Source organism: Pinus tabuliformis, chromosome 7 (assembly GCF_031772625.1).
Source record: "Pinus tabuliformis cultivar Carrire ecotype Pingquan chromosome 7, CPIR1, whole genome shotgun sequence".
NCBI lineage: Eukaryota > Viridiplantae > Streptophyta > Pinopsida > Pinales > Pinaceae > Pinus > Pinus tabuliformis.
In genome coordinates this window covers 36,063,284-36,085,428 of record NC_142293.1, presented here as the reverse complement: position 1 = coordinate 36,085,428, position 22,145 = coordinate 36,063,284, and the positions used below count along the sequence as shown (strand labels likewise).

The 22,145-nt window shown below is 37.3% G+C and overlaps 1 protein-coding gene across 1 annotated transcript in view; it reads right to left on the bottom strand.

The window, feature by feature from the left end:
* Positions 1-9,088: 9,088 nt before the first annotated feature.
* LOC149245120 (uncharacterized) overlaps positions 9,089-22,145 on the bottom strand; it is a 280,773-nt gene continuing 267,716 nt past the window's right edge. The window contains exons 7-8 of the mRNA XM_089457651.1: positions 11,535-11,683; positions 9,089-10,362 (exon numbers count right to left, since the gene is read on the bottom strand). Of these exons, the coding sequence (XP_089313777.1) occupies positions 9,858-10,362; positions 11,535-11,683 (654 nt within the window). The 3' untranslated portion in view covers positions 9,089-9,857. The remainder of the gene's footprint in view (positions 10,363-11,534; positions 11,684-22,145) is intronic.

The following is a 22,145-nucleotide window of genomic DNA, read 5'->3' as shown; positions in this document are numbered from 1 at the left end:
CTAAGGAAGACCAGGGTTTTGCAGTCCTTTTTGGGATTCTTTTGGTTACATGTATTGATGGTGTGTTTCTCTATGTACTTGTAAGTGTGTTATGTGAATCATTTCCTTTCTTTTCCTTCTGCACATTAAACAAATGAAGTGTTAAAGTAGAATTCATGACTGTCATGCTCTGCTTTTAAGTTTGTTTAATTTCAATGTTTTCTACTATTTAAGGAGAATTCAAAGTCATTGTTTGCTCTCCTTAGCTCCTCACCTGTCTTTCTCATCCATTCACCTCAATCTAAGGCATCAATACTGTATCCTACCTCGCCCCAAAGAACCCCCTGCAGAAACTGTGTCCTATCCCCGCACCCAAAATTGCCATCCCCTCAATTTGCCCACCAAAAACCCTAAAAAACCCCAAATCAACCCTTTTGATAAGTTTACTAGCCTAAAATCAGTGTTACCCTATTGGTTATCTCGCCCATTGAAGATTTTGACCGAGATAGACCGGAGAGAGCCCTCTCCTGCCCCGTAGGGCTAGCTACGAGGCTAAGTGGTTTGATGTTGCCTTGAGGTTTACCTTTCTCAGCCTGAGGTGAAATTTCAAGCGCTAACATATTGGCGACCATACTGGGGAGAACAAACTTGTTTATAGGTTGATGTGTTTGTTTCATAAGTCTTAGACGGAGCCTGAAGTTATGCCAGGTAGCCTTCGAAACGCTTTTGCTTTGCATAAGCGGAAGTAGATAAACGCTGCTTCAGTCAATCTCCGTGAGCTTGTGAATACAACACTTCATTTGCATTTTACCCCAGTACATGTATCAAGTTCAGATCTGATTGTTGATAGTGGACAACGATCAGACACTGACAAGGCTGAAATCATTCACTAGCGACTCCTTCACTGAAAACTCCAGAGATCAATGCTTCATGGTGACTTCACTGCAGGAAGACTAGTAGCTATGAGATTTTCAAGATGGATCGAATCACAAGAAGATATGCTCCCTTGAGCCGAGATCACATTCCAGGTTTTCCGAATAAAATTCCAAAGGTCGATTGATCAAGGAATCTGCCTATATTTAATGATGATGGTAAGAAGGATGCTGCTTTACATCTGGTTAGATTTCATATGCATATTCGCAAGTTGAAGGTGGATTTTTCCTAAAGATTGCTTGATGAAGATATTCTTGGCCACTCTGGAAGGTAAAGCCCAATCATGGTATGAAAGTTTGCCACCTGCTTGTATTTACTCTTTAAAGGATTTTCATGCCTTATTCATTGAACGATATAAGGACTCTTATCCATCATTAAATTTAGTTCATGATTGTTGCAAGCATGCTTATGGTTTTATTGAAAGCCTTGAGAAATATTATGAAGATGATAATTTTATGGATGTTGAGATCATGGAGGGTTTGTATGAGAATCCATTTCAGCAACATGATGAGAACCTAGTGGATACCCATCAAAATGATCAGGATATTTTGCAGCACATAGAAATCTTAGAGGATACTTGTCAAGATCAGCAGGCTGAAGATTTCCATATAGTGGAAGATGATGAAAGAGAAGAGCTTGTTTCAGATCTGCCCACAGAAGAAGACCAGATTGCAGAATGTGATAATGTTAGGACAACTACTTCAGAACTACATTCAGATTGTGATGACCAAGCATACCTTGTGCTGAAGCCCATCAAAGAGAGCTCTACTGTTGAGATCATAGACAGAGTTTTGGATTCAGATGTTCATGAACAGCAAGGTGAGACCTTTGTGCAAGTAAGTGATGAATCTCCTTTCAATAACTCAGTAATAAATGATAGTTTGAGTGCCCTATCATATGAAGATAATTACTGTTTAAGCAGAAGAAAACAAAAGGCATTGTCTCCTTTGTCTGAAGAGGAGATAGATCAGCTCTTGAAAGGTCTTGTTACAGCCCAAGCTACAGCAGATTTGCAGTGCACACATAGTCAGGAAAGTGTTGGGAAAACTTCTTCCTCCGTTGAAGAAGATGATTGTCTTGTAGATCAGCAAATAGATAATGTTTTCCCTCACAAAGATGATAATCTGGCTGTCATATCATATGAAGATGACCTACCATATTGTCAGACTACCGAAGATCATAACATTCAGGATTTCCATTCAGATTCTTCCTCATTTGTTTCATGTGCTGAAATGTTTTTCCAAGAAGAGATTTGCTCATCCATTTGCTCGGAGTTTTTTGAAGCCCATGAGCATACTTTTACCGAAGCACATGATGAAGACAGATCAGAATTTGAAATAAAGGATACCTTGTTCTTTCAGCAGGAGGTGGCAATGTCAAGTCTTCATGTTTTCCAGGATCCAATGGCAGATTTGTTACAGTCAGCAGTGAAAGTGATTATTGTTGTGTTCAGTGATGAAGGAGATCATGGTCAGCTATGTTTTTGGATGCCCAGTTACCAGTATCTATTGTTGATCATGAGATCTGATTGGGAGAATCAGTCAAGAAGGCATCTGCTTGATTGGTTGCATTGGCATTTTGATATAGTTTGATGTATATTGTCTTGTAAGAAACACAGGTGGTTGTCATCATGATTTCACATCTTGATGGACTGCTGCCCTTCCATAAGCTTTGTAAGTTCTTGTTTTAGTTAAGTCAGTCATGAGTCATTTGTGTTTGGTCTATTGAGTGAGTTTTTTCAAGTTATTTCAGTTTGCCATCGAGTCGGTTTGAGTCAAGCTTCAGTTAAGTTTCAGTCAGTTTTCAGTCAAGTTTTCATTCAATAAATGTGTCAAAGTTTTGTGTCAAAGGTGTAAATAATGACTCCATTGCCCAATGGTTGAAAGCACTGGTCTGCTCTCCCAGAGGTCTGCGGTTCTTGGCACCTCCAATGAGCTACCATCCCCATTGGAGCCAATGTTAGTGTCAGTCTTTCCAGCCTTCCTCCAGTGATCAAATATGCTCTTACAAAGTGATTTTGAAGTGTCAAGGTCAAAATTTGTCATTTCAGTGAGTCTTCAAGCAAAATTTGGTCACTAGGCATTAGGTCTAAGGTTTGCTTTCACTCCTTCTAAAGTTGTTCAAATGCCAATCCATGTCATCATTCAGCTGAGTCTATCATCATTCATAGGGTTGTCATTATCATGTCAGTGTCTAATGAGTTATTTGACACCTTGTTCATGCTTCGGTTGCGCCCAGGCAAGGTCATTTCCCTCTCTTAGGGTTTTGAAGGCAATTTCTCTTGGACGGTCAAATCATCGGCAAAACTTGTTTCCAGATGTTCATACACCTTCCCCTATCCTTAAAGTACCTTACCAAATGCTTCCCATCCCTTAGATCCGCCAAATTCCTCATTTTTGCACAAACCCTAGTTTCTAGCTACAACCTGGCAATTTTCTAGGTTTGGCCTGTGTTTTGCCCTTTTGGACCCCTTCCCCTCACTCGATCTCCGCGATTCCACTTTCCCCTGCTTCCTAACATCCCTCCCCACTCCCAAAAATTTACCCAAGAATTTAGAAGCCCCCTATCCCCTTCATTTCGCTCCATTTCGACAAAATTCATTGTTTCACACATCGGGACAAGTCGCACTCAAATGATGTTCCAGAGCAATAAAAGATGAATTTTGGAAAACCGAGAGAGGTTTTTGTCCATAACATGCCAAAGAAGAAAAACCTCCTTCACTTTTTGCACAAGTGTCATGGTTTTAGAGAAATGTCAAAATTGCAATCACCAGATTCAAGGAGGTTGGCCAAAGCACAAAAACGGAGAAAAAGGCCCGATCCCCTCCACATCTTGGCCGAGGCTTCCTTGAAGGAGCATGGCACTAAATAGCCTAGCCACAGCACAAATCCCAAGAAATTTTGAGCATTTTGGGTAAATTTTGGTTTTTTTCAGGCAATTTACAGGTTTTCTCCATTAATGGGTCTCATCCCCCGCGCGACCCTTCATCCTGGCAACTCCATTTTGCAAAAACTCAGCATTTCTAGATTTGTCATGAGAAGTTACATACGCTCATCAATGGACTTGAGATTTTATGAAGTTTTGGGCCTCCAGAAAGTCAAAAAATAAGCAAAAAATGACTTTCTGCCACATTTTTGAGACACAGAAAGCAGTCTCGGGAGATTGCAATTTTGAAGGGGCAAATGACCACCAAATTCAGAAATTTCAGTTGGGTTGGAAAGTAGACTCACAGACCTTTCCAACAAGCCTACTCTTGCTCAATTTGGACACCTGGAAGTGCCCTAAAAGTGGTCCCAAAGGCGCGCGACCCGTCAGACAAATTTCTCCAAATTTCAGTGTACAGCTCAGAAAAACGCAGTTTGACCCTGTTTGACTTTTTGGGGTGGATTATTATGCTCTTTGATGTAATTAATGTACTTTTATGACACTTTTACACTTATGTACCTCTTCTAGAAGATTCATTCATGAAAAATGTGAAAATTAAATGAATGAATTGGTTTCCTAGCTTATAGAGGCAAGTTGTTTTGACTGCCTAGTTTTCAGTGCTTAGTTTAGAAGTGGTTGAAACAGCTCCTAGGATAGTGAGCTCGACCCATGGAGGCAGGGAAAGAGGTTAGATGATCTATATTATGTACTTTCTTGCTCATTTTTATGGTTGGGCTCTTGAGGGATAAGCTATCATTGTATTATTCACTGTATCTCTGCAATTTTTGGCTAAGGAAGACCAGGGTTTTGCAGTCCTTTTTGAGATTCTTGTGGTTACATGTATTGATGGTGTGTTTCTCTATGTACTTGTAAGTGTATTATGTGAATCGTTTCCTTTCTTTTCCTTCTGCACATTAAACACATGAAGTGTTAAAGTAGAATTCACGACTGTCATGCTCTGCTTTTAAGTTTGTTTAATTTCAATGTTTTCTACTGTTTAAGGAGAATTCAAAGTCATTGTTTGCTCTCCTTAGCTCCTCACCTGTCTTTCTCATCCATTCACCTCAATCTAAGGCATCAATACTGTATCCTACCTCGCCCCAAAGAACCCCCTGCAGAAACTGTGTCCTATCCCCGCACCCAAAATTGCCATCCCCTCAATTTGCCCACCAAAAACCCTAAAAACCCCAAATCAACCCTTTTGATCAGTTTACTAGCCTAAAATCAGTGTTACCCTATTGGTTATCTCGCCCATTGAAGATTTTGACCGAGATAGACCGGAGAGAGCCCTCTCCTGCCCCGTAGGGCTAGCTATGAGGCTAAGTGGTTTGATGTTGCCTTGAGGTTTACCTTTCTCAGCCTGAGGTGAAATTTCAAGCGCTAACACAAAGAATGTAGGAAACCTAAAAGGTTCTCTAGTTATACAACTCTTATGACTAAGCTCATTGATGCAGAGCCTTCCACTTATGAAGAAGTAACTAGCCAACAAGTGGGGAAGGATGTTATGATTGAAGAATATCAATCCATAATGAAGAATGATGTATGGGAGATATCGCTGAGACTTGAAGGGAAGTCAATGGTGACTTCCAAATCGATATATAAGATCATTCATGCAACAGATTGAAGTATTGACAAATACAAGGCACGATTTGTGGCTAGAGCTTTCTCCTAGAAAGAGGGAGAGGGCTCTGATGAAACATTTGCTTTAGCTGCCAGGTACACCTCTATTAAATCTATTATTTTTCTTGTTGCTTCTTTGGGTTGGAGTTTACATCATATGGATGTAAACACTGCTTTCCTCAATGGTGTATTTGAGGAAGCGGTGTACATATAGCAACCTTTAGGTTTTGAGGTGCATGGGAAGGAGTCTCACATTTGCAAGTTGAAGAAAGCCTTATATGGACTCAAGCAAGCTCCAAGAGCTTGGTATGCTCAAATTGATAGCTACCTAACGAGACTTGGATTTTCCAAGAGTCATGTTGATCCAAACCTCTTTCAAGGTTGTGAAGAATACACCTATGGTTTCAATGTTATGTGTTGATGATTTATTTTTGACAAGCGTTGAACCTTTCATTATTCAGTGTAAGAGGCAGCTTGGCCTTTGAGTTTGACATGAAAGATCTTGTCTTAATGCATTATTATTTGGGTTTGGAAGTATGGAAGAAGCCCGGTGAGATTTTCACTGGTCAAGGAAAGTATGTCATTGAGATCCTTTAGAAGTTTGGCATGTTGGACTGTAAATCCATGGTAACTCCCATGGTGACTAATTTGAGGAAATTGAGAGACTATGAATCTAATTCAGTAGACCCCACCCTGTACCAGCAATTGATTGGCTCATTGATGTATTTGGTTAACACCATGCTAGACATTTGCTTTGCAATAAACATGGTGAGCCAATTCCAAGTGGAACCAAGACATGAACATTGGATTGCAACAAAGCACATGTTAAGATATCTACGTGGTACTGTGAATTATGGTTTGAGATACGTCTCAAACAACGACGTACACTTGTAAGGATATACAAATTCTGACTCAGGAGGGAGTGCAGATGACAAGAAAAGTACTTCAAGAGGATGCTTCAGTTTCGGCCCTGCAATGATTTCTTAGATGAGCAGGAAGCAAAGATTTGTTGCACTCAACACTACAAAAGTGAGTATATCACAACTAATGAAGCTTGTACTAGAGAAGTGTGGCTTCAAAAGTTGTTTGCCCGATTGTTTAACCAAGAGCTAGAATTGACTGTGATATATTATGACAATCAAAATTATGTGAAGCTTTAATAGAACCTCATGTTCTATGACAAGTTAAAGCACATCAAAATCAAGTACCACTAAATCCATGACATGGAGAAGGGAGTAGTAAGGCTCAAGTACATCTCCATTATTGAGCAGACAACTGATATTTTGACAAAGCCTCTGTCCAGATCAAAGTTTGAATACTTCAGGGACGAGCTTGGGCTTGTGCAGATTGCCCCTCTCAACGTTGATATGATAGCATCATGGACAACCATTTTCCTTGTGTCAAAGGTGTTGACTAGTTGGGAAGAATGGCCTAGTAGAGGACAATTGTTCTCCTTGTGTCAAAGATGTTGACCAATTGGGGAGAATAGTTCTAAAAGTTCAGGATCACTCAATTGAGTGTGTGGCTTTCAACATCAAATTCAATCTCTCCAAATAGGACGAGGAGCTCATTTAGCATCGGGCTTATTTGCTCATGTAAAGTGTGGTCTTTGGAGTTTTCACCATGAGGGTTTGACCAAGATAGTGAACCAAAGCTAGTCTAGGTGAGGAGTACTGACCAAGATTATGGGTCAATGGTATTGACCAAAGTTATGATGACTAGTTGATGCTAAATGTAGGTGAGGAGTACTGACCAAGATTATGGGTCAATGGTATTGACCAAAGTTATGATGATTAGTTGATAAATGTTATGCCATGTGTTAAGAGTACTGAACGAGATTATGGGTCAGTGGCACTGACCAATTGTGGCTAATGATTTTCCTTATGTCAAAGTTGCTAACAGTGTTGATGATGATGATAATTTATCATAACCTTTTCATAGAGAAATTTGTCACCTTGAAGACATCTAAGACAATGATTATGAATACCTCCTTAGCTAAGAGGGAGTATAAAATTTTGTAACTATGGTCGGTCCTTATAATATATATTTTGGCCCTTGATGTATTTATATTGATTATTGTAATGCATGTTCTTCAAGTTAGAGTCAAGAGAATTATTTTTGAGTCATTTCCTTATGGACTTTTAAAAGAGAAAAAAATGAATTTTTAGCTCCAAAACAAGTCATGTTGGCACAGGCATAAGAGAGACCTATTCGACCCAACAAATCATTATATAAAGACAGTTCGCCCCCCTCCATAAGGCAACGATTTGATCTCACTCAAGCAAAATCCTTTTGGGAATCCAAGCAAAGGACAAGGACCATAAAGGACAAATTCATATCTTTCCCTCTCTATTTAGATCCCATGTGTGGAGGATATCTCTCTCTCTAGTTCGCATCTTTTTATGGTCAATTACAGTTGTAGGGGCCGAAATATTTTGGATAGTTGCAAGGCCAAACTTCTAGGATTATGGGTAGTTTTTGGAAGGTCAAAATTAAGCCTAGGGCAAAACAAGAGGGTCAAGTCACTAGATCAAATTGGAGACTTGACTTGGAGGGTGTTGACTAGGTTTGACCATAGATTTGTTGAAAGACAGTTTGACCTAGTTTACTAGAAGTTTAGATGTATCTCTTGTTCAAAAGAACAATTTCTCTATTGAAAAGGCCGCTGGGTTTTCCTAGGGTAAATCTTGTGTTCTCTTTGTGCATTGTGTTTTCCTACTGTTTTATGGTTGAATTTCTTAAGTATAATTGCTTAATGATACACTAGAAAAATTAAAAGAATATCAATATCGTTAGAATTAGGGCTTCGATCATTAAGTGCAAGTTGGAGGTAAGACTCGCAAAAGGTCCCCTTGATAGGTTAACACTCAACACATTCTTATCAATTAACTTGCATTCTGAGAATGAGAGATATTTAGATAGATCTTAAAATGTTTTACTTGATATGTGAACATTGGGCCAACATTATCATTCACCATGCATTCTAAGCATGAGAAGTATTTAGATACGTCCTTAAAAGTTGTAGTAGGAAGCCAATGGGCAATTGGTTCACCAGTGAGCTTGGAATGTTTTTGTTAGAGTGATGTTTCTTTAACCTGCCACATAAGCCAATGGAAGTCAACTCCCACACAGTGTAAACCCCTTTGGCTACATTTTTCTCAAAATACTTCCAAAAGCTTAAAGAAATTTCAAATCCAATGACTTTTTGAAGTCTAGATTGACTACCTAAGCTCGGAGTTATCAAACCATAAGATTATTTGAAGTTTAGAATGGCTCCATAAGAGAATTGAACATGGAAATTCACATTTTCTACATTAACCCTTTCATTATTATCTAAAGAGATATCACTATAAATTTTAAGAACTGAACTCCAATTAAGGTTTTTAGGTAAACACTTCAAGCTTTGGCAGATTTCATGATTGAATATCAGGAGAGACACATGTTTGCTTGACAATAGTTGAAATTAATGCAAAGAGATTTAAATTTATACCTTAACTAGGACAAACTATGTAATCAATACAATCTTTTGCACATTTTATTCATTCATATGGGCAGAGAAATATCATAACATGATCAAGCCCCGAAGGTTAGCTCAATTGGTCGAGTTCCCATCACTAAAGCACCTCGCTAATGAGAGGTCACCAGGTCAATTTTCCCCGACGTCCTGAGGGTTAGGCTTTGCTAATAAGCCGGTGGGATGTGATCCCTTAGCTCTGAGACCCTCCTTTATCTGGGAAAATTCATATGAAAACTTCCAAATGCATGTAATGTTGTTCCAAATAACCGTGTTAGATGACAACACAAATCTAGGAACCAACAAAACACAGGTAAAATAGCAGTTTTCTCCTCTTGACACTGACCAACAGTACAGTGGAAGTGTAAAGTATTGCAAAAACCATCCCTCAAATACAGCAGAATTGTCAAGACTGGTCAAGAGCCTTTCCAAACACGATGTTTTTACAGTCATAACTTCCTACAACTCTCAAAAATTGATGTTTTGGATACAGGTTTTCCAACATTTTCTCTTCAGAAGTTCGCTGTTTGGAGTATTTAAATTGCTCTTCAAGGAACCTCTGTGCAAAAGCAATGAGTTGATGCGTCACCTGCATGGCAATTAAGCATCTTCCACTACACCTGTGCATAATGAGGCACGGACATAATCACGTAAGTATTTTACTCAAATTATTACAAAATAGGTGTGTCATGAGATGTGTGCAATAGTTGACTTTCATCTGCAAAATTTATCAGTATCATGCTGTCAAAATGGAAGGGTGAGTTGCAATGCACTTGGTGTCACTCGTGAAGTTGACAGTGTATGTAAAATCAAACACAGTAAGCTTCCTGAACATGTTAGTGATGCTGATCCCTTCAAAATAATATGAATGTCTAAAATTCAAGTATCAGCCATGAACTTCTGCAGCAAGCTTTCTACGTTGATGATGTTCAGCAACTTTGTAATCAACGACCTCCCTAAACAGGTTTGCATCAAGGACACAATCCTTGCTACCATAGACAGCTGCTTGAACACCAGCCATCATTTTTGCAATCTCTCGTCCAGAGAATCCTTCAGTCTTTCTAGCAGCTTCACGAATTACTTCTTCAGATATATCCTTCAACTCTATCTTTTGTTGTTGCCCACGAAAGAATAATTCCCAACCAGTTTTCTTTTCACCTGATTGTGCAATATATTTTCCCAAGTAAAGTTTTATCAATTTAAAACGTTCCTCTTCTCCAGGAAGTGGAAATTCAATAACTTCATCAATTCTATCTGTAGCAGCTGCATCAAGGTCACCAGGTCTGTTTGTTGCAAGAACGAGAACAATATCTCTAGATTGATCTCCAGTTCGGAACAAAAGCGCATTCAGAGCACTTCGTTGAGCTTCACTCATGTATGTGCTGTTCCGTCTGCATTTCCATAACATTGGGATTATTAACATAATAAAAACTGCAACCAGGAATATAATAAAACACTAAAGCAGATATTTATTGCCTACCTGCACCAAATTTATTAAAAGATAGGAAAACATTATTTTCTAGACCATCCACATTTTGCTAGTTTTGTTTGTTTCAAGAATTTGGATAAGTAGATATAAGTGTACAAATACTGCAATGTCAACATGCAAAGATCTTTCCACATTACCTACCATGAAAGAACCATTTCATTTTAATGACATCACAAATACCTGCCTTCCACCTTTAGCTTTTGCATTAACAACACCCACATCTACACTATTCTGGTATCTCATAGATGCACCTAGCAAAGATTTCAGAACGTAAAGCACACAGATAACAAGACTAACATGAGGCTCCACTAAAGCCACCTGTTGCATTTAAATATGCACAACCATTATTGAAAAGATGACAAAACAAAAGAACACATTCCTTTGGAGTTGAAGTAACAGATTTGCTTTCTTCAAGCTAAAGCACTGCCTTGCTTTTCTATGGAATTCTAAGATAGTACAGGCAATAAAAGCATGCTAAAGGCATGGGAATGTCATCACAATGCTTTTTGATAAGTGTCAATTTCAGGAAATAACAATTACAATATAAAAATCAGTGACAGATAAAACAAAATTATGCTCGAAGCAACTTTATTATAACCAGTTGTGACTACACAACAATGTACAAATCAATAACACGTGTGCATGCATACACAGCATCACCCATCAAAATCCACTGCACTTGCACAAGAATGGTCAAAGAAGTTAAATCCTTGCCCTCACTCTTCTTTATGCCTTAGAAAAGGGTTTCGTGTCAAAAGACCTCTGCACTTTAGCAAGATGATACCCTTAGATACATTATAGGAGGTTCAATGTGGATCTTAGATACATTCGTACTAGCAAAGATACATTATAGTACAAGCAAGAACGAGAGCAAGTAAAAATGTATACAACTTAACTGCAGTAATCTGTGACACCATTTCTATTCATTAAAACTACATGTAAGAAGCAACAAATTTATTAACATGAAGAATTTTGCTCAACCTGGGACATATTATATACAGCTAATTAGATTCATCAGTTTAAAAGAAACATAAAAGGACATAAAGAAAGAAAAAAAGCGAAGGAAGGTCTTACTCGCATAAAAAGGCATCTGCTTCATCAATAAAGAGTAACAAGCCCTTCTTAGACTTTGTAGCCCAATCAAATAGTTGATGAATCTTTGTGACAGCCTCGGAACCCAGTGGAGCCACATCTCCACCTGTCATCATTGCATACTCCAAGCCCTGCAGTAATCACATGATCTATTCAAACTAACCTTGAAGTCTAGACAACAAGATATTTTCCAGAACACAAACTGATTGACATAAAAATTTGCTGATACTGTTTCTGGGATGAGAATTTAGTATGCTTGTTAGATTAGCAAAGCTACGTATGGAGTATATGTTCTGTCCCTACAAGAAACTTGACCATCTCTACTAGCAAAAGATTTCCTAAAGGTAAAACAAACGATGTCAAAACCACAATCAAGGGGAATTAATTGAAAAGATGACACATCGGGTAAGATATTTGGAGAGATTATTTAACAAAGATCCTCCTTTCTTCTTGGTCATGCATAAAGTAAGCTCTCGTATACATTTGCTTTGCAAGACCTCACTCCCACAGAATACATTCCACATTATCCTCGTTAATCTGTTCCATGGATCCAAGTGAAAAATGCATAGAGGTGATGGAAAAAGGAAAATTTCACCCTCGAACCCCCCACACACCTTCATAAAACAAAGATTGAGATCAAAGATATTCCATTAGGCTCAAACAGGGAACCTGATACAAGACCAAATATGGTATATAAATAAATTCTGCTAAACATATTAGAAATCATCCCACAAATTCCTTGTCTTTCCATGGGTATGGCCTTTCTCTATCAGACATAATGGTCATAATTATGATTTTTAGAAACTTAGGCATGCCTTAGACATAACTTAGATATGATGGTCTTAATTAAGATTTAGGATTTAGACATGCAATAAAGTTTTCATAATAAAGTGATGTAATCATGCTTTACTAAACGTATTCATTAAAAGATTGGGTATTTGAGTGACATAACATAATCCTCTCTCTTCTACTATGTAATGATACATTGCATCACTCAATAATCTAGCAATCTATTCCCTCCCTTATTCTTCTGTGCATTCCCGCCTATGTTCTTGTGTGTGTAAGTTCCAACAGGGTATCAGAGCCACCATGAAAAGAAGTCAAGGAAGCAGCTGAAGGAGCCAAGAGACTTTCGTCAGACAAGGTGCTGAAGGACTGCAAACATACATAAGCCAACATCAGACAGAAGAACAAGCCAAGCTTGTGATGTCTTCCTACACTTTTGGAAGCTCAGGATGACATATTACCAATTTTTGATGGCAAATAAGATATTCATAAAGTTAAGGATAAAAAGAAATTTAAAGAATTCTGGACAGTATAAAGAGAATCGGAAAGCATCGATCTCACTGTAGGGAATATTAATAATGACACGCTGTTACTGAATAAAGTGTTAAATATACTTTTTTGGAGAAGAATCATTGTTGTTTGGATGAGGAACATAATTGGTGCCAACTGTAGCCTGAGTTTGAGTTTGGAGGAAACGCTGTTACAGTCTGACAGCATTCTTATAGGTAGGGTTGGATTTCAGTTACAGTGAGGCTAAGAGGGGCCAACCAGGATATTACCGATAGGAACGAACCTTGAGGCCAAAATACGTTAAAAAAGGGCCAACATATTACCTATTGAGAACTGACCTGTGTTGCTTGGAGAAATAACTGACTAGATTTGTCTTTGTTTGAGCTATCCACAAATCAGGGCCACCACTGCCTGAGCCCACCCATCAACAAAACCAAAGGCACAATTTTTTTAGAGCCAATGCATGCCAACAATTGAGCCAATGTGCAATATAAAGGGGTCAACATGTGTAACGAACAGAGTTCATACTTCACAATAATCTTCAGAATATGAGACATCTGTTCAGGATAGTAATATATAATATATTGAATAGTGTATAAAGAAAATGATATGAGGTGATTACAAATGAGGGCCCACTTATATACCTAGGCAGGTGCTCTTTCACGAACAGTCATGTCCTTAGAGACATTCCTCCAGTGTACTAATCATTATTATTATTATTTTTATATAGATTATATTCATAACAACATGCTTGTCAGATGGTGCTGAGTGTTTGAACCAGTCAAAGAGAAGGCAACATAAGCAAACCAAGACCACGACAGAGAACAGACCAAGCAAGATACCAAGACAAATCTTTGATGAAAGTAAGTCTGAATTCTGATTTCAAGTTGTGTTTATAACTTTATATTTATAATAGTGAATTTGAATCTGAGAGTTATTTCTGAAGAGAGTTCAAATTAAATATGTTTCAAGTATTTGCAATTTGAATAGAGAGATTTAAGTGTAGTGCCAGAGTGAGACTCTATTTGTCTTTCAGAACTGAAAAACCGAATCTTTCACAGTGACTGGCAAGTAGCTCTGTGTACTCTTTTTTGTTTATGGAGTAGTTAGAGAGAGTGTTTATTGTCTTTACTGTCGTAGGGCCATTATTAGAATCAGTACCAGCAATATGGATATACCTGAATGCATTGGTGGCACAGTAGGACAGTGAATCACCTTGGTAGAGAATTTTAAGACTGGCTGTTCTGTTCATATCAAGTTCTACGGTAACAAGAAGTTTAACAATAAATTTTACCAAATGTAAACACAGGGTGATTGTGATTTTCGAAAATGGATGCTTACACAGTATTTCTTGGGAAGGAGGTGAGAAGTACACCAAATGAAGATGTTCAACTGAGTATGATGCAAGAAATTGGGATGCTGTAGTGCTGATTGAGCTATATCCATGACTGATGTTAGGCTGCCTGAAGTGCAAGGCAGTGATAATACTTTCATGATTTTGGGATGTTCAAAAAATGTAGGAATATTAATACGAATCTCTTTAGGATCAGTTTTTGAAATTCAAAGAATTTAGAGATCAAATGAGAGCCATTGATAGGAAAGTTGAAGAAGACATGCTCATAATTATTTTAAAAATCATACCACGTTTGTAAGAAAAATTTGTTGAGATCTTGAATATAACCTCTGGAGATGTTGATCCGGCCTTGAAGCAATTCAGTGATGCCCTTGTTACTCTTCATGTCAGCAGGGGTACATACAGACTTTTGCAATATATTTCACCACCACTGTAAGCCCAAGGTCACAAGTAAAAAGGCTTATAACAACCATGCAAGGCCTTGTATGAGATATCCTCGACCTTGTGATTGGTTAGGGACCAGGGTCTAGGCCATGGCGGATCCCTTTGTGTCCATATCCAGTTCTTTTCATCCTTGATAGGATTGGAGGGTCATGGATACGCTTACTTGAGGAATCTGTATGTGGCCTTGGATTCTGTGCGGTATCTTCAAACAGTCCTCATGAATGCTAGTCTCACATAAACAACTTTTCACATTTCCTGAGGCAATTCTTGTTTCCCAATGCAAGTGGTCACGAAGCTCAAAAAGTCAACTTGGTCTCATTTTGTTCAGCTTCATAAGAGGATGACATGCCATGTAGAATTTTCCCAAACAGTGAAGGTAGTGGCCAGTTACAGCTGGTCAAAGGTAGTCAAATAAGAACTACAAGTTTCCAAGTTGTAGAATGAAGAAAAAACTCCAGAACAAGTCAACATTGGACAATATTGTGCATGCATTATGTTAGAAATGGTCTACAAAAGAAGAGGAAGAAAACCCAAGTCTAAAAATCCTTAGATTCCAAAGGGTGTTAGAAAAGTAGCATAGGAGCATGGTGATGTGGACTTTTGCACTCAAATTGTCAAAGTTCCAAGGAAGCGAAAGTACCAATTTTTTCAACAAGGATTGGATCACATATCAGCAGTCCCTGTGTCATAGTCATCCCATTCTGCAAGTTATATATTGTAAATGATCTTAGTAAAACTATGAGCCTATGTAATGACCTAGGTAAGCCTATAATTTGATGACAAATTCCATCCTAGGAGGTTTTTTAACCTCACTGATTACCTGTGTTTTTCGACATGGCAATCAGAAGAGTTTTTTCTCTTCAACTTAAACCCCCAAAGTTAGGGTGAAATTTATTGTTGAATTATTAAGTGAGTCCTAGTGTTTTAGTTGAGTTTAATGTAAAAGTGATTTGGGAATAATTTAAGCTAATTGGCTAAATTATTTTATTACAAATGACTTGGTTTACTAGATCATTATGAGTCGCAGATGGGTTTTGTGCCTTGAGGGTCTAAGAAAAACGTGAATTCCCTCTTTGAGCCTTTAAAAGAAAAATCGTATGTAATAGAGGGTTGGAAAAATAATTAATCCCCTCATGTGTAAATTAATTAATTTTTCTGGCAAAATAAAAATAAATCCAAACCCATAAAATTAATTAATTAAAGTTTAAATTAAAATGTCTAGGAAAATAAATTTTCCAAATGGAAAAATTCGTGGTTTTTGAAAAAATCAATTTTTAAAGGTCCTCCACCAAGGGAATATTGTCTTTTTCAAGAAAATTTGGACCCTTGGACCTTAGTGGTTAAGTCAAAGTCAATTTTTTGAGGAAATTAGCTCTAAATAATTAATTTTGAACTAATTAAAATGGAATTAAATGGTAAATTCGAAAATTCCTCAAAAATAAGAAATCAAGGGCCAAGATTGAAAATCTTGAAGTATTTATCAACGACTAAGATTGTTTTGTCAAGGATAAAAGAATCTAACCGTTATTTTTCCATTTGAAGGATTTATCTATAAATTAGAGTCATTTGAGTCTCTAGTCATCTTGATCTCTGACTAGAATTGTTGTTGAAGCATTGTGTAAACTTTTGTCTCGCTGGGAACTATTTTTTCTATCATAATAAAAGACTTTGGGGTGCAACTCAAGGTGTTTTTACTTATTGACTTGTGGTAATGCACTGACTACGGGCATCTCTATGTTGTGCTGAATATTGGTGAGATCTATTTTTCATTAGATGGAGATAAAATCATACTATTGATATTTTTGGGCTAATCTTAGGTGGTTTGATTCCCCATGTGATCTAACAAATTATTTTTTGAGATAAATACATAGTGTTTGCAAGTACCTCAGTCCTTGGCCTCCAAGTTCACAAACTTGGGCAAGAATCACTGTTGCTTGGATCTCTAGTTTTTTTTATATGGTGGATTTAATTTTCACTTGGGCTATAGTGAATCATTAATTTTTCTGACGCATTTTAGTCATTCTTTCAAGTAAAAAATATTGAAAAAATTATTTTCTCAAAATCCATTTAAAAACCCATGTATATTTTGTAAATTAAATTGTAATTTATTTTTTCTAACTTGGGTTGTGTTGAAGAATCTAGGGCATGCATAATTAAGATGATTCTTCGTTACATGATAACAATTTGTGAATCATTAAAACAACTTATATTAGCTTGATGGTTACTTCATTATTAGCATGTGATTGTTAACTTCATCAAACTGCTATCAAAACAAAAGAGACAAGAACACAAATGATTGGCTTTCTGCCAGGGCCAAAACCTCTCCCTCTTGGAGAGGAAAACCCATGCATAAATTCTTCTTATAGAGATTCCATTGACGAATACCAAGACCATGACCCTTGACACACTCTGCCTCTCCAAGACCAAGACATCAATCCTCTTCGTATCACTACTGAGATCATTATTTTCGCTGCACCAGAGAGATCATCACCATGGTGATCTTCATCGCTGCTGCAACACAATGTTCTTTGTTACTACTATAACACTATGATCTGCTCCTTGAGATTGAGATGATCCTTGCACCTTACTGCACTGCTGCACTGCAATGTTATCATCCTACTCCTCATCAGACCGTGATACTGCTTCTTCTCACTCTGAGATTTACTTAATGTGAAACCAGAATATTGTTTTCGCCCTTATCGAGATTGAAACCAAGCTCAATTTTGCACTAAGGTTTTGTTGAGAATATGCGAGATAGCTTTCATGAAGTAGACATAGTCATCACCGTAATTATCCCAAGTACTGTATATACATGCTGAGATAATCACTCTCCTTTCATAGGTATTCTGAGACTGTAGTAGCACCAAGACACATGTGCACAGGCTGATCTAATATTGAGTTTATTATATGAATATTTCCTAATTGTCATCATGATTGCGGCTTATCATCCATCTGAGATCTTGAATGCATGCGGTGATACCTACACTGTGGCATCATTTACCTTGACTGTGGCCACTTGCGGCTCCCTGTGGCTCCTCCTTGCTGTGGCTACATTTGGCTTCTTGTGGCTCCTCTTCACCACGGCTATCGATGAGTCTATTGTGGCTGCCACTGCGGCTACCTTAAACATTGTGGCTGCTCTTCATGCGAGTTCTGTTGCTCCATTGCATATGCCTACACCCCAATACTGATACGAAATCTCAGAGAGGAATTGCGAAGATCTCTCTTATCTTTTGCACTGACCCTAAGCGGGTATATATAGTAGTAAGTGCTCCCAAATTGAGCTGACATGAGAGTGTGAACTATCATGACATTTCCAAGCCAACATGACTTCCATTTATTTAATATATTCATTTTGGAGCTGACATAATATTCCTTTGTTGTTTTGCTTGTATATTTTGGTGAACTTGCTCTTGGAGGATTCTTCTTGGTCTTGGAGGGCTGATTGACACCAATACATTTCATATAGGCTCTTAAAGAGCTTCTCCATACATGACATGACTCTTTGATATAACAATAAAATCCTAAAGACATCAAGAAGAAGTCTTTGACCTAATTACTTTCTTGCTCATGAAACCCATGTAGCAAGATTACAAAAATAAATTATTTCCTTTTATTACATCCAATACAAAGATCATGTCATTATGAAGACCGAACCTAGTTACACTTTCTTCAACAGGTTGGGGTTTTAGATCTATTTTATATATATTTGGGGTTTGGGTGTTTTTATTTTCATTTTTTGCAGGTTGGATCAAGGGATCAAGTGAGAGAAGAGTTAGATCTAGGCCCTTGAGGATAAGATCTAGTCTCTAGACAATTTTGCAGGGCCATTTATTGAATATTTGACGACAAAATTCAGATTTGGAAATTTTTGAGACATAGGTTTTCAAGTTTTTGCCTCCTCTTGCAATTTCAGCCCCTGATCTATCATTTCAGCCCTTTTATCCCCACAAATTGGCTTTCCTTAGCCATGTTCTCCAATTCTTGACCTCTTTTCCCCAAAATTGACCCGAAACCCTAAGATGAAGTTTTAAGGCTAAATACTTGGCAGTTTTACAAGATTAAGTTTTCAAAATTCATATCTAGCAAGCGGCAAGGTAATCCCAAAATTTCAACGATTTTCAACCGTGGATCTTCAAGGCCTTGGGCCTAGGGTTTGACCTCCAAACCCTCATTTTGCTTCAGTTTCATTACAACAGTTAAATCACAAATAATTAGGCCCTAAAATCAAATTCTATATGGTCAAAATTGTTTAGAATTACAAAATCTTCGTTTTCATAATTTTTTGCCACTTGGACATCTCTAATTTGACCTATATCTGACATTTTAACTTGTTGGAAAATTCTGCATAATCATAAAAAATCAGATCTGAACATTTTTGAATTAAGGCATGGGTCCATCTATTCATTCACGGCACCTCCATATTTCTGTCCAGCCACCCCATATTTTTGTTTTGTGGGCCCAACCATGAACACATTCACAGCATCTTGTCCATCTATAAAAAACCCAATAATGGCATGGATCACCTTGTCATTGATGGGGATCTTTCGATCTAGCCAAATCCCTCTAGAATGCACCTGCGATAGCAGTAGCCTTACACACTTTCGCACCACTGATGAATTACCAAAACATGAGGCATACAACAAGCTCAAAACGCCAAACTTTAGCAATATCTAGATGACTTTCGTATCCTAGTCTGCTCCCCCTCCATTCCATTTATTGGTCCAGTGCAAATTCAGGGAAGACCACATAGTTGTGGATATGACATCCTAATTAAAGTCTAAAAATTCTGAATTTTCATTTTTTTCGGCAAACTTACTATTTTTAGACATTGAGGGGATTATCTGTAGTATTTACAGTTTGCTGATTTGTCATTAATATACTGCTATCATAAACTTATTAGTTCTGAATATTGTTGAATCAAACTCTCCTAAAGCCCTCAAATTGGAAATTTTCAAGTTTTAGTGTATTTTGCCATTTTTTGAAATATTGGTTATCTATTTTTGACAATTTTATCTTGCTGATCTGTCACTGTTTCACCGCTGAAATTTATCAGAACTGAAATTTTCTTAACCAAGCCCTAAAAAAATCCTAAAAATTGATTTTTCTCAAGTTTGGCAATTTTCACTGTTTTTAGGCATTTTTTGGCATTGGTGCTAACATCACTATTTGTTGATCTGTGGATTAACTTATTGCTGCAAATTATACTTTAGATCTGAAATTTTATTGAAAGATATATCTTGAGAAAGCTAACATACATATTTTCTAAGTTGGCATATTTTTGTGAACTTGGGCAAGCATAAGCATTGTTGGTTTAGCTTTTTCTTGCTGTTGCTATAACATTGATCAAGCCTAATTTTTCTATATATCTATTGCTGAGATACACTGTCATAAATCTGTAATCAACATCTTGATTGACTACTGTGTTAAAATTTGGGTACCAAAGGACAAGTGGTTGCCTAAGGCTATGATCTTTGGCCTAGGGAAAAGTGTCCAAATTTATTTTTACTTTTCTCCTAAAGTGACTTTATAAGTGGTAAAGTCAATTTAAAAAGTGATTTTATAAGTGGTAAAATTACATTCTAATTTAATAGTGATTTTATAAGTGGTAAAGTTATATTCTAATTTAAAGGTAACTTTATTAAAGTCAATGAAGAATTAGAAAGTGAAAAAGTGACTATGGAAATAAAAGGCTAAGTGGGTGAGTTAAAAAATAGAAAGTGAGAATTAAATGCACATTTATTTTCATCCCTAGATCTAAATGAATCTCAGTCATTAGATCTTAGGGTAACCCAAAAGGTCATTTAGAAAATAACAGGAGAAGAGAAGAAGAAAAGATCAATTCATTCTTTCATGAACATTTGAGAAAAAGATAAGAGAGAGCAAGGAGAAAATTTATGAGCAGTGATGAAGTGAAGGAGAGCAGCGAGAAGACATTTCAGCAAATTTGGGCAACAACATTTATTGACATGCATCCCAAGGCAAAATCGTACAACAGGAGAAAGGCACAAATATCGAGAAAAAGGGACAACACAAAAATCGAGGAAAATGGACAACAACAATGGCACGAATTTCGAGGTAGATTTGGGCATGAATTTTGAGGCAGGCGTACTTCTAAAATTTGTACAGTTCGTACAAGTTTTGGGCACATTTTTCGAGGTGGTCGTACAACATTTAATGCTATTTTATTGCTAGAAAAATTCTGTTTTGGCTGTTTGCTGATTGGCATGATCTTCGAGGCGGAGTTCAAGCACGAAAATTGAGATAAGTTGTAATTTGTGGTTGCTGGAATTTTTACTGTGTATTTCAGTTTCTCTGTAAAAGCATTTTCAGAAATAAAGACGAGCTCTCAAATTGGTTTTTCCCAAGAGTTGTAGGGGTTTTTACAAGGTCACATTGACCAAAAATCACTGTGTTCTTTTTTGTATGGCTGTCATAATTTTGCTGTGTTTTATTTCTACAATTTCAGCAGTTGTGAAAACTCTAAATTTGTGTTTTCAGAAAAATATTGTCATTTCCACATTTTATAATTTTTATCATGTTTGGATTTAAAACTAAATGGATGGAGTGATAAGGAAAACTAATAACGGGAGTGGGGGTTGAAATTTCTTCATACTGTTTGGCATTTGACATCTTGAGTATCTTGGTATATTGTTGAAATTTGGTGTCCATCCAGTCAATTGGTTTCAATTCATAAGAAGCAAGAATTTGTGACTCCATTAAGGCACTGGTCTCATAATAGAAAATCTAATTTAATTATGATCTTGCTTAATTCCAACCAAGTGGCTAGGCCACTCATCTGTTTTTCCTAGGTAAGTTGATTTCTCAACTTACTTTCCTTCACTTCATTCCGTAGGGACTACCCCCCATAGCTTGTTGTTGGGAGACAACTAAAAAGGAGTGGGCGGGGATCAAAGTGACAACCCCCGTCCCGAGTGTTGTCGCGGTGCCTGTACAATACGGGCGACAACATAGACAAGGATGATGTGGCAATGCATGGTAGGGTATGGAGAAATGAAGCAAGACCCAATTCATATCAAAGCAGATCACAACAAACCCCTAGTGTCAAAAATGCAAAATTCATCAAGGTGTTGGAGATCAAAAGCATAGGGGGCCAAGTCGAGTTTATTAAGTAAGGAAAATCTAGTGAACTTGCTGTTAAAAGGGTCATAGTGGACATTGGATGTACCTTTGACCAGAAAGTTTGTAATATTCCTAGGGAAAATTTACAGTAAATATGCAAAGAAAACATAGAGAAAAAGCCACAAAATTTAAACATATGAATCAGATCACAAAAATGCACCAAAATTGCGCTGCTAAGCCATTTTATTAAATTATGAAGAGGATACAATTAGGTGTTGGAATGAGTGCACCTGGGCTTGCTCAAGGCAAGCTAGCTAAGCCCAAATGACACTAAAAAAACCCTCTCAAGTACAATGATGCTTTGTATCTTTGATCTGTGCTGAACTGCCTAGAAATATGCCGCTGGGTGATAATAT